This window comes from Fukomys damarensis, unplaced genomic scaffold (assembly GCF_012274545.1).
Source record: "Fukomys damarensis isolate Sample0158 unplaced genomic scaffold, DMR_v1.0_HiC HiC_scaffold_23, whole genome shotgun sequence".
Classification (NCBI taxonomy): Eukaryota; Metazoa; Chordata; class Mammalia; order Rodentia; family Bathyergidae; genus Fukomys; species Fukomys damarensis.
This window is the reverse complement of record NW_022900935.1, coordinates 47,053,697-47,064,526: the sequence shown is the minus strand read 5'-3', so window position 1 is coordinate 47,064,526 and position 10,830 is coordinate 47,053,697. Positions and strand designations below refer to the sequence as shown.

The 10,830-nt window shown below is 55.3% G+C and overlaps 1 protein-coding gene across 3 annotated transcripts in view; it reads left to right on the top strand.

The window, feature by feature from the left end:
• Positions 1-190: 190 nt before the first annotated feature.
• Positions 191-10,830, top strand: part of Flii (FLII actin remodeling protein) — a 12,945-nt gene continuing 2,305 nt past the window's right edge. Inside the window, exons 1-21 of one of the 3 annotated variants that reach the window (XM_010637436.3) lie at positions 191-270; positions 1,198-1,308; positions 1,609-1,680; positions 3,943-4,023; positions 4,200-4,285; positions 4,372-4,533; positions 4,707-4,810; positions 5,140-5,315; positions 5,392-5,549; positions 5,931-6,015; positions 6,240-6,387; positions 6,568-6,704; positions 6,889-7,101; positions 7,264-7,443; positions 8,102-8,184; positions 8,296-8,370; positions 8,854-8,937; positions 9,027-9,198; positions 10,004-10,108; positions 10,185-10,376; positions 10,610-10,798. In XM_010637436.3, coding sequence (XP_010635738.1) covers positions 1,228-1,308; positions 1,609-1,680; positions 3,943-4,023; positions 4,200-4,285; positions 4,372-4,533; positions 4,707-4,810; positions 5,140-5,315; positions 5,392-5,549; positions 5,931-6,015; positions 6,240-6,387; positions 6,568-6,704; positions 6,889-7,101; positions 7,264-7,443; positions 8,102-8,184; positions 8,296-8,370; positions 8,854-8,937; positions 9,027-9,198; positions 10,004-10,108; positions 10,185-10,376; positions 10,610-10,798 — 2,583 coding nt within the window. In that variant the 5' untranslated portion in view covers positions 191-270; positions 1,198-1,227. Of the gene's footprint in view, positions 271-813; positions 1,102-1,197; positions 1,309-1,608; positions 1,681-3,942; positions 4,024-4,199; positions 4,286-4,371; positions 4,534-4,706; positions 4,811-5,139; positions 5,316-5,391; positions 5,550-5,930; positions 6,016-6,239; positions 6,388-6,567; positions 6,705-6,888; positions 7,102-7,263; positions 7,444-8,101; positions 8,185-8,295; positions 8,371-8,853; positions 8,938-9,026; positions 9,199-10,003; positions 10,109-10,184; positions 10,377-10,609; positions 10,799-10,830 lie in introns of those variants that run through there. The other 2 variants (XM_033767278.1, XM_010637435.3) reach the window with 2 other exon arrangements.

Sequence of the window (10,830 nt, the reverse complement as noted above, 5' to 3'; positions counted from 1 at the left end):
CTCCCGGGCCGGTCCCCTGCCCCAGGGTCGGCGCGCCTGTGCTCCCATCCTTCTGAGGTCACACGCCAGAGCCATCCCTGACTCAGGCCGGCCCGGAGCCGACTCAGCCCGGCGCTGTCTCCACCCCCCATCACCCCCCCGCTTCCCGTGCGGTCTTGGGCGAGACGCTTCCCTTCTCAGACCTGGGTTTTCTCATCCGATGAAAGGCTCGAAAGTAAACCGTTTGGGTGCCTGGAATGTAGCAAGATCTGTTGGTGTGGAGAGTGTTAGGCAAGTTCCTGGGTGACAGTTGTCTGAGCAGCTGCTGGACTGACAGATCTGGGGAGCAGGAGTCCAGGTCCCGCCCAATCCAGTTGGAGAGAAAGTGGTTCTAGGGAATGAAGAATGACGTGGGGTCAGCAGCAGGACCTGAGGGCCAGCAGGGAAGGGGAGGGGAGCTGGCCTGGAGGGCCAAGAAGGGCTCAGGGGGTGATAGGTGACCAGTCCGTTTAGGGGTCGGCCTGGGGCTAGGGAGAAGGCAGGCTTTCTTGCTTCTGCCCACATGGTTTCTCTCTGACCCCTCCTCATTGTCCTTACGTGGGGTCTCTCCTGTAATTTTTCTGGACCAGGAAAGTCTGAGTCACCTGCTGAGAATGTGACTCTAGGTGGAGGGGAGAGAACCAAAGGCACTGAAGGGATGCGTACCCTCAAACTGGTCTTGGTGACACAGGGGCCTGGGGGGCTTTGGAATATGGAGAAGTAGTGAATGAATGAGGTAATACCTGCGCAGGGTGGAAAGCTGGGCCCTCAGCACAGCTATGGTCTGGGCCTGGTCAGGAAAGGCTGATAAGCTCCTGCTGCCTTAGGGGCACAGTGAGGCCTTGGCAGTTGCCGAGACCCCAGGCGGCCCAGTTAGGAGTAGGAGCAAAGCTAAATACAAAGTGGTTTGCTGGGGTGTGGAAATAAGCCAGTTTCATCCTGGCCTTCCTGGGGCTTAGAGGCCAGCAGCAGAGACAAACCGTAGGCCAACATGTTGTCCCTGGGGGCTTTTATTAACCCCATTTTACGGATGAAGAAATTGAGACAGAGTGACGCAGTGACTTGTCCAGGGTCTCACAGTTGGTGAGTTGGCTGTTTTTCACAGCTGGGCATGGGGGCACACAGCGGGGCAGGGGCACTCTTCACTCAGCCAGCTCACCGGTGATGTGCTCCCACCAGGGTGGCTACTTCCCTGAGAATGTCAAGGCCATGACCAGCCTGCGATGGCTGAAACTGAACCGCACAGGCCTCTGTTACCTGCCGGAAGAGCTGGCCGCCCTACAGAAGCTGGTAAGTGGCTTTGGGTAGTCAGGGAGGGCCCGCCGTATGCATGGAGCTGGGCGAGGTGCACAGGGCCTGCAGGGAAGGCACAGTACCCAGAGGAAGAACACAGGTAGCTGTGAGTGAAACTGGCCGAGACATAGTAAGCACTCCATCCTGGGAGGTGTGCAAAAGGGCCAGGTGTGTGAGGGAGGGAAGTGCTTTGGGCTGGCAGATCCTCCTGGGTAGTTTCAAGGGCAGACAGGGACTCTGGATACCTCACCCACCCTCTGCTCTGCTCTGAGCTTTTCCCCCCTTGTCCTGGCCCAGGAGCACTTGTCTGTGAGTCACAACAACTTGACCACACTTCACGGAGAGCTGTCCAGTCTGCCTTCACTTCGGGTAAGTGCTGGCCAGGAGGCCTTTGGCATCGTGGACCTGAGGTCAGAGCTGGAACCCCAGGTTGGGCCAGTGTCTCTGCCCACCTCCATGTCTGGCTCAAGCCATGCGTCACAGAGGGGCCCCCTGGTATTTCAAGGGGATACGGTTATACCCTATGTAAAGCAGTCCATGTGGATCAGAGAGTTCCATGGGGAAAGGTAAGACAGTCCCAATCCCACCACCATTTGAGAGCTTGTTCGGACGTCCTAGCAGGGAAGTGCAGCTACTTGTATAACCTTGACCAAGGAAATGGTCCTCCTCTGTCAGGGGTGGTCATCCTGTCTACAAAGCGTGCAACTTTGGGAGGGACGCACGTGGAGGGATGAGGAAGGAAGGGGATACCTGCCTGGCCAGCCCTATCAGAACCGTCAACCCTGGTGATCAGTGGAGTGACACGTCACAGCCAGATTGGACATTAGCTGTGCAGGCCCACCTCTGTCACCTAGTCTCTGTGGGTTTGTTATATATCCCCTGTTCTCCACCCACACCACACACGAGAGTATTTAGCCACAGACATAGCACCACAGTTGGCACTGGGTTTGATGAGCCAGGAAGATGATGTGATGTCTCAGAACATCAGGCCCCTGGACATCTCTGCAGGCCTGAGGTAGGGCTGTCTTATCTCAGGCCAGAGCCTGAATACTTAGGGCACAGCCAAGTTGGAAACTAGACTTGGACACTTCCTGGTTACATGGCTGAGACAGTCCCTCCATTCTCTGAGCCACATCTGCAGTAGGGTTACCCTATAAACCAGCTGCCTCACTCACTCACAGTAGGGTTGCAGAATTTTCAGGGGCTCGCTGAGTGTGGCAACACACACCTGTAATCCTAGCACTCTTGGGAAGCTGAGGCATGAGGATGGAGAGTTTGAACCCAGCCTGGCACACTCAGCAAGTTAGCAAGACCCTGCCTCAAAATAAAAAATATAAAAAAGGCTGAAAATATAATTCATTGCAAAGACCCCAGGTTCAACCTCTAGTACCACAGGGGTGTGTCGAGGGGTGGGGTTATTAGGGGCTAAAGCTGGAAAATCTCAAGTTTGAGCCTATAGTGCGCAATTTAGCAACTTAGTAAGATCTCTAAAAAGAAAAAAAAATTAAAAAGGACTGGGGATGTAGCTTAGTAAGAAGGCCCTGGGTTCGATTCCCAGTGCCAGTCAGGAAGGAAGGAAGGAAAAAAGGGAAGAGAAGAAGGGAGAAAGGAAGGTCAGGACAGTTCCTGTTTACCTCTTTTGTCACTTGCAGCTACAACACAATTCCTTGGCCCTGTGCTCTGTTGTTCTTAAACTCTGCACATCTGTCCTTTGAGCAGGTTTCATGGTAGAGAAAGCAGGATTCCTTGAAGTCCACACTGATGTCTCCTTGGTACAACACTTTCCTTCTGTTTTTTTTTTTTTTTAACTAACTCAGAGGGAGAAAGGAAGGAAGGGACAAGAAAAAAAGTGAAAACAGAAGGAAAAAATTTAAACAAAGCTTTTGTACATAGGGAAGGGAATGGGCTTGAGGAGGGGAATGGAATAAAATAAGACAAAAGTTATTAAAAAAAAAAAAACTAACTCAGTGGGGCTGGGGATTTAGCTCAGTGGTGCTGCTGCCTGCCTCTCAAGCACAATGTCCTGTGCTAAACTCTGGGGCACATTTGAATTGGGCTCTGAAGTTTGAATAAAACTCACCAGGAGGAACCAGGCATAATGACGCACACCTGTAATCCCATCACTTAGGAGGCTGAGGCAGGAAGATCGCTGTGAGTTCGAGGTCAGCCTGGACTATATAGCAAGTCCCTGTCCCAAAAAACAAAATAGAACAGTAAATAATAAAAACAAAAAATTCACTAGGAAGATAAGAAAATTTAGAAAAAAGAGGGGAGGGAAAGGGAGGCAGAAAGAAACGAAGTGAGAGAGGGAGAGAGAAGGAAAGGAAGAAAAGAGAGAGGAAGGAAGGAAGAAAAAGAAAGAAAGAAAAAATAAATTCCCCAAGTAGAAGAGCTATTTGAGCAGGGCCGGGGATTTAGCTCAGTGGTTCTGCCACCCGTCTTGCAAACACAAGGACCTGAGTTCGATCCCCGGTACCAAAAGAAGAAGAAGAACTGTGTGAGCAAACATCCGATGTAGGAGAGCACTCAGGCCTGGCCTCCAGTGGGCTTCCTGAGGAAGCGTCTCATCTTGACCTCTCTTCTTCCTGGGAGGGGAAGCCAGGAACTGTGGATTCTTTTGGTTATCCCCAGGCCATTGTAGCTCGTGCCAACAGCTTGAAGAATTCTGGAGTCCCTGATGACATCTTCAAGCTGGACGACCTCTCCGTCCTGGTCAGTGACTACCCTTCTGTCCCTGTGCTAGCCCAACCATTCAGTCCTCTGTCTCTCTTTGGCCCTTAAACCCGCTTGCCCACTCCCTTGCACCAGTGTCCTGCCTAATCCCCAAGACGGCAGAGGCCTGCCAGAGTAGGGACACTCCTGATCTGGGCCTTGCCCCTCACACCCAGGACTTGAGCTACAATCAGCTGACAGAATGCCCGCGGGAGCTGGAGAATGCCAAGAACATGTTGGTGCTGAACCTCAGCCATAACAGGTACTGGCCTCCAGGTGGGCAGGGGCTGGGCCTGGGGCAGGTCATGTGTGAGGCTGACTCGGGGCCTTCCTTCTTGCTACCTACAGCATCGACAGCATCCCCAACCAGCTATTCATCAATCTCACCGACCTGCTGTACCTGGACCTCAGTGAAAACCGCCTGGAGAGCTTACCCCCGCAGATGCGCCGCCTCGTGCACCTGCAGACGCTGGTGCTGAGCGGGAACCCGCTGCTGCATGCACAGCTCCGGTGGGCGCCTTCAGTTCACCCCCCTTCCTGCCCATCCCAGCCTGCCCTTCCTGCGCATTGCCTCTGGCCTATCCTCTTGCATGCCTGCCTACCCTGCAGCTGGCCTCGACCTGCTGTCTAACACCCCCAGTCCACCCTGCCCCCAGCCCTAATGATGCCTGTCACCACGGCAGGCAGCTTCCAGCCATGACAGCCCTGCAAACCTTACACCTGCGGAACACACAGCGCACCCAGAGCAACCTCCCCACCAGCCTGGAGGGCCTGAGCAACCTTGCAGGTTGGGACCACCCTAGGAACCCTTTCTAAGTTCTGGATCCCTCTGGGCTCCCCCATGTCCTCATGAAAAAGTGGCGGCATCCTGCCTCTTCAGCCTTATCCATTGGTTAAGGTTATTTCTGTTGTGATCACGGTGACCATGAGTGACGTCGTACTGTGAGCCCTGCCTTTTTGCCTGACCTATTTGGTGTTGGGAAGTTTCTCTTCAAATGGAGAAACTGCGGCTCACGAGGCTGTCACAGCCTGCCAGTAGCAGAACGGAGGTTCACTCTAGAGCTGGCTTCCGCAGCTATGCAGGCCCCCACTGATGCTCTCCACCTGTCGCCCCAGACGTGGACCTGTCGTGCAATGACCTGACACGGGTGCCCGAGTGCCTGTACACCCTCCCCAGCCTTCGTCGCCTCAACCTCAGCAGCAACCAGATCGAGGAGCTGTCCCTGTGCATTGACCAGTGGGTGCACGTGGAGACTTTGAACCTCTCCCGCAACCAGCTCACCTCGCTGCCTGTGCGTGTGGGACCAGGAGGGGTGGGGGAGGCTTCAGGGTTTGGCCCTGACCACTGTGCTGCCCGGCTCTCTCCAGTCAGCCATTTGCAAGCTGACCAAGCTGAAGAAGCTGTACCTGAACTCCAACAAGCTGGACTTCGATGGGCTGCCCTCTGGTATCGGCAAGCTGGCCAGCCTGCAGGAGTTTATGGCTGCCAACAACAACCTGGAGCTGATTCCCGAAAGTCTTTGCAGGTGCTGGGACAGCTGGGTAGGGAACCCCAGAACTGGAGCCAGAGCCCAGTCTGCAGTCTGTGGAGATGGGTTAGCTAGCATTTGTGAAGGCCCTGTGACTCTATGCCAGCCATTCCTGACTGGTTCTCCAGAGCACCCTTTGGAAAGCCATTGTTAGGGTTACAGGCAGAGACGTTCCGGGGCCAAGTGAACTGGGGCCTCAGCACTGCTTCCATGCCCTGCGGGAGGTCATAGTACCCACTAGCGTGGTTTCCTGGCTTAGAATAGAGGATGCTTCCACCCAGGTCCTCTGGCCCTGCTACCCACCCCTCCCTCAGCTTTGGCAGTTTCCCCAGCCCTTGCTTCCTCTTGTGACCTCCTGGTCTGGCCCTGTCCTTACAGATGCCCAAAGCTGAGGAAACTTGTCCTGAACAAGAACCGGCTGGTGACCCTCCCGGAGGCCATCCACTTCCTAACGGAGATCGAGGTCGGTGGGCTGGGCCACTGAGGGTGGGGAGGGCTCAGAGGGCTGTGCCCTGAAGCGAGAGGACCCTGCGGAGGCCTTCTGGGGGATCGTGCTGGGTTCCAGTGGGGAGAAAATGAACCACATCTCTGGCGTACTCACCCCAGCCAGCCACAGAGGTGGCCAGGATTCGATCCTGGCCTCTGGAGTGGGGTGCAGATTCTTCCAGCTCTGCTTGTCTGGGACAGGTCCTGGATGTGCGGGAGAACCCTAGCTTGGTCATGCCCCCCAAACCTGCCGACCATGCCGCCGAGTGGTACAACATTGACTTCTCACTGCAGAACCAGCTACGGCTGGCAGGCGCCTCCCCTGCCACAGTGGCTGCGGCAGCAGCTGGTGAGTAACGGAAGGTTTGGCCTGAGAGCAGGACTTGCCTTGGCCTCAACTTTCGCATCTGTAGAATGGGTGGGATGTAGCTCTCTGGCCATGGAGGATCGGGTTGGCCTGTAGCTGGCTGGATGCCCAAGAGCACAGGTCCAGCCAGAGCTCAACAGCTTGCCCACCACCACCTCCAAGCAGGGAGTGGGCCTAAGGACCCCCTGGCTCGCAAGATGCGGCTACGGAGACGCAAGGACTCGGCCCAGGATGATCAGGCCAAGCAGGTGCTGAAAGGCATGTCAGACGTGGCCCAGGAGAAGAACAAAAAGCAGGAGGTAAGCCAGACAAAGGCTGGGACAAGACAGGCCACCTGGGCCCTGCTCAAGCCCGACTGTCTGACCCAAGTACAGAGGGCCCTGGACAGAGAGAATGGCTGTTCAAAGGCCCTGCAGTGGGTCGCAATAGTGGCCAGTCTGAAGGCTTCATAGTCAAGCCATGCACTGTGACTGTGTCCCCCAGGAGAACGTGGATACCCGGGTCTCCGGGGGTAAGGTGCGGCGCTGGGACCAGGGCCTGGAGAAGCCACGCCTCGACTACTCTGAGTTCTTTACAGAAGATGTGGGCCAGCTGCCAGGCTTGACCATCTGGCAGATTGAAAACTTTGTGCCTGTGCTGGTGGAGGAAGCCTTCCACGGCAAGTTCTATGAGGCCGACTGCTACATCGTGCTCAAGGTGGGGCTTGGCCCCGCGTGGCTAAGAACCTTCTCAGGGTGGGATTCAGTGACGTGAGGTGGGAGGTAGACCGGCCATGTGGAGATGGTGTAGTGAGCGAGGGCAGTGCGCCACCCTGGGGGTGGGCCGTGCAGTCTCTCAGGATGGTGCCTCTGCTCCCAGACCTTTCTGGACGATAGCGGCTCTCTGAACTGGGAGATCTATTACTGGATTGGCGGGGAGGCCACGCTCGACAAGAAAGCCTGCTCTGCCATTCATGCCGTCAACCTGAGGAACTACCTGGGCGCTGAGTGCCGCACGGTGCGGGAGGAGATGGGTGACGAGAGTGAGGAGTTCCTGCAGGTAAAGGAAGGCCGGGGTAACGGGTGCCCCCTGTGTGCAGAGGTTGGTGGTGCTGATTGGGCAGGGGCAGGGATGGGCAGTTGGCAAGGTGAGGTCCAGGGAGACCAGAGAGGCCAGAGGTGGCTGAAGCCTAGGTGAGTAGTAGGAGGCTGTGGCTGAGGAGGGGGCCTGTGAGTAAGAAGCTGGACCAGTGGCCTGACAGGGAGCTGGGGGAAAACATGGCCAAGAGAGACAGAGGCTGGAGTCAGGAACCGTGACAAGGTGGACCGCTGGACGGTGCCGGGTAGGCGAGACTAAGTCCAGCCTGGAGCAAACTACACAGCAGGTCAGCAAGCCACTGTGCTGTGCCCTGCCTACACCACTGCACTAGCTGGTTACCTGCAGACACGTGCACACTCTGTGACCTTACCCAGATTCACCTATGTTTGCCCACTTCGACAGACCAGCACACTACACACATCTCAACATAATACAGCTGACGCACACAGACATGTTTTGTCCACTCTTACACCTCAGTGTGTTTGTGCTTACAGGCACATTATTTTTTTTAACATAGATTTGTAGCAACCAATTCACCTGTATCCAACTCCACCCAGCCTCATGAGGTGTATGAGGGGTGGGGACAGCTCGATGATGAACCCTACCTTCACATACACAGGTGTTTGACAACGACATCTCCTATATCGAGGGTGGAACAGCCAGTGGGTTCTACACTGTGGAGGACACACACTACATCACCAGGTGAGGGTGTGTGGGGGATGAGGAGTACTGACTTGGCCCGGGATGGGTTGGAAGGGAGGATTTGAGGGATAAAGTGGCCCCATAACGACTCACTGTTGTCCTGGTTTCCAGGATGTACCGTGCGTATGGGAAAAAGAACGTTAAGTTGGAGCCTGTGCCCCTCAAGGGAACCTCCCTGGACCCCAGGTGAGTCCCTGTGTGAGCTGGGGGTCTTGATCCTCAATCTCCTTCCTACTTGTAGGGGACATATTAGTGCCTCCTAAAGAGGAGCAATACTTCTCTCTCTCTCTGTCTCTCTCTCTCTATTTTTTGGTACCAGGGATCAAACTTGGGACCTTGTGCTTGCGAGGCAGGCAGCAGAACCACTGAGCTAAATCCCCAGCCTTCTAGCAACACTTTTAACCTTTGTGTCTCAGAGCTGGCAAGAGGGTCCTTGAGGCCCACTCAGAAAGGAGGGCTAAAGGCCGGGGATTTAGCTCAGAGGTTCGGTGGCCTGCCTTGCAAGCGCAAGGACCGGAGTTCAATCCCCGATACCAAAAAAAAAAAAAAAAAAAAAGGGCTAAAGCCCCATAATGATGGATTTTTTTTTTTTTTTGGTTGTTCGGGGGTATGAGAACATCACTGTACATAGCATTGTACATTGTACATCACAGCTCTCCCTTGTCCCAGGTTTGTATTCTTGCTGGACCAAGGGCTGGACATCTTTGTGTGGCGGGGTGCCCAGGCCACACTGAGTAGCACCACCAAAGCCAGGTATGAGGTACTGTGGGATGCTTTGTGCCAGGGAAAGGTGTCACCTGAGAAGGGGCATGGTCACTGAGGGCTTTGTGGCCCATCCTCAGGCTCTTTGCAGAGAAAATTAACAAGAATGAGCGGAAAGGGAAGGCAGAGATCACACTGCTGGTGCAGGGCCAGGAGGCCCCAGAATTCTGGGAGGCACTGGGTGGGGAGCCCTCCGAGATCAAGAAGCATGTGCCTGACGACTTCTGGCCACCCCAGCCTAAGCTGTATAAGGTGCACTCGGTGGTGGGGTACAGGGCTGGCATCATGTGAGCAGGTGTTGGGGGAAGGGCTGGGTGGACTTTGATAGGGAGAGGGTGCCACCTTCTGGATGAGGAGCAGCCTGAACGTCAGCTCTGAGCACAGGGAGTACTTGTTTCTAGAAGCGGGGTGTTTGGGCGGAAGATGCTATGGATGAAAACTAGCTTTAATTTTGTGGTTGTTGGGAAACTCTGGAGGTTTCCTGAGGAGAAAGGGGACAATTTAGGAATTAAAAATGACAAAGGGAAAGAGAAGACAGGAATGCCGCACCTGTTAAAAGCCCTACTACTAACAGCACAATGGTTGAGTGCTTGCCTAGCAGACAGGAGAGGCCCTGGGTTCAATCCCTAGCACCACAAAGGGAAAAAAACAAAAATCTGGGCATGGTGACACATGTCTATAATCCCAGTATTTAGGGGGGCCGAGGCAGGAGGATCACGAGTTCAAGATCAGCTGTGGCTGAGAAATGATCAGTTTAGGAAGACCCTGTCTCAACATAAAAAGGGCTGAGGGGGCCGGGGATTTAGCTCATTGGTGCTGCCGCCTGCTTCGCAAGCACAGGGTCCAGAGTTCGATCCCTGGGACCAAAAAAAGAAAAAAGAAAAAGGAAGCTAAAAACATAAAAAGGGCTGAGAATATACTTTGACCATGGTGGAAGGGGAAAACAGGTCGAGAGAGGGCGAGGCAGTGGACTTGAGCCAATACAGCAAGGGAGAGAGCAGACTGCAACTCAGAAGCCTGCTTAGAACCTGCCGTGCCCCTTCTTTTCCCCTGCCAGGTGGGCCTGGGCCTCGGCTATCTAGAGCTGCCGCAGATCAACTACAAGCTGTCTGTGGAACACAAGAAGCGGCCCAAAGTGGAGCTGATGCCGAGGATGAGGCTGGTAAGGCAAGCACGACGACTGGGAGCCAGGGCCACCCAGGAGGCTGGGTGTCGACCCCTGTCCTCTGCTCCTGCAGCTGCAGAGCTTGCTGGATACGCGCTGCGTGTACATCCTGGACTGCTGGTCAGATGTGTTCATCTGGCTTGGCCGCAAGTCCCCACGCCTGGTGCGTGCTGCCGCCCTCAAGCTGGGCCAGGAGCTGTGCGGGATGCTGCACCGACCACGCCATGCCACGGTCAGCCGCAGCCTCGAGGGCACTGAGGCCCAGGTGTGCTCCCACGTCAGGCACCTGCTCCCCACAGTCCTGCAGACCCGTCTCCCTGACTGGGTAGCATTACTGCCTGGCAGAGCTGGGCCCACGCCATGTCCTTGTGGAACACCCCTCCACATTTTCTCTTAGACTTGGCTTCTCTAGCCCCATCCCCAGCTCTCATCTAGACCCCACTGCCTGGGCCCCAACCCTTCCAAAGCCTCATGGCCTCTCCCTGCTCCCCTGCCTAGGTGTTCAAGGCCAAGTTCAAGAACTGGGATGACGTACTGACAGTGGACTACACTCGCAATGCTGAGGCTGTGCTGCAGGGCCCAGGACTAGCCGGGAAAGTGAAGCGTGACGCTGAGAAGAAAGACCAGATGAAGGCAGACCTCACAGCGCTCTTCTTGCCCCGGCAGCGACCCATGGCCCTGGCTGAGGTCAGGCGGGCTGGGGCGACGGGGTGGGGTGG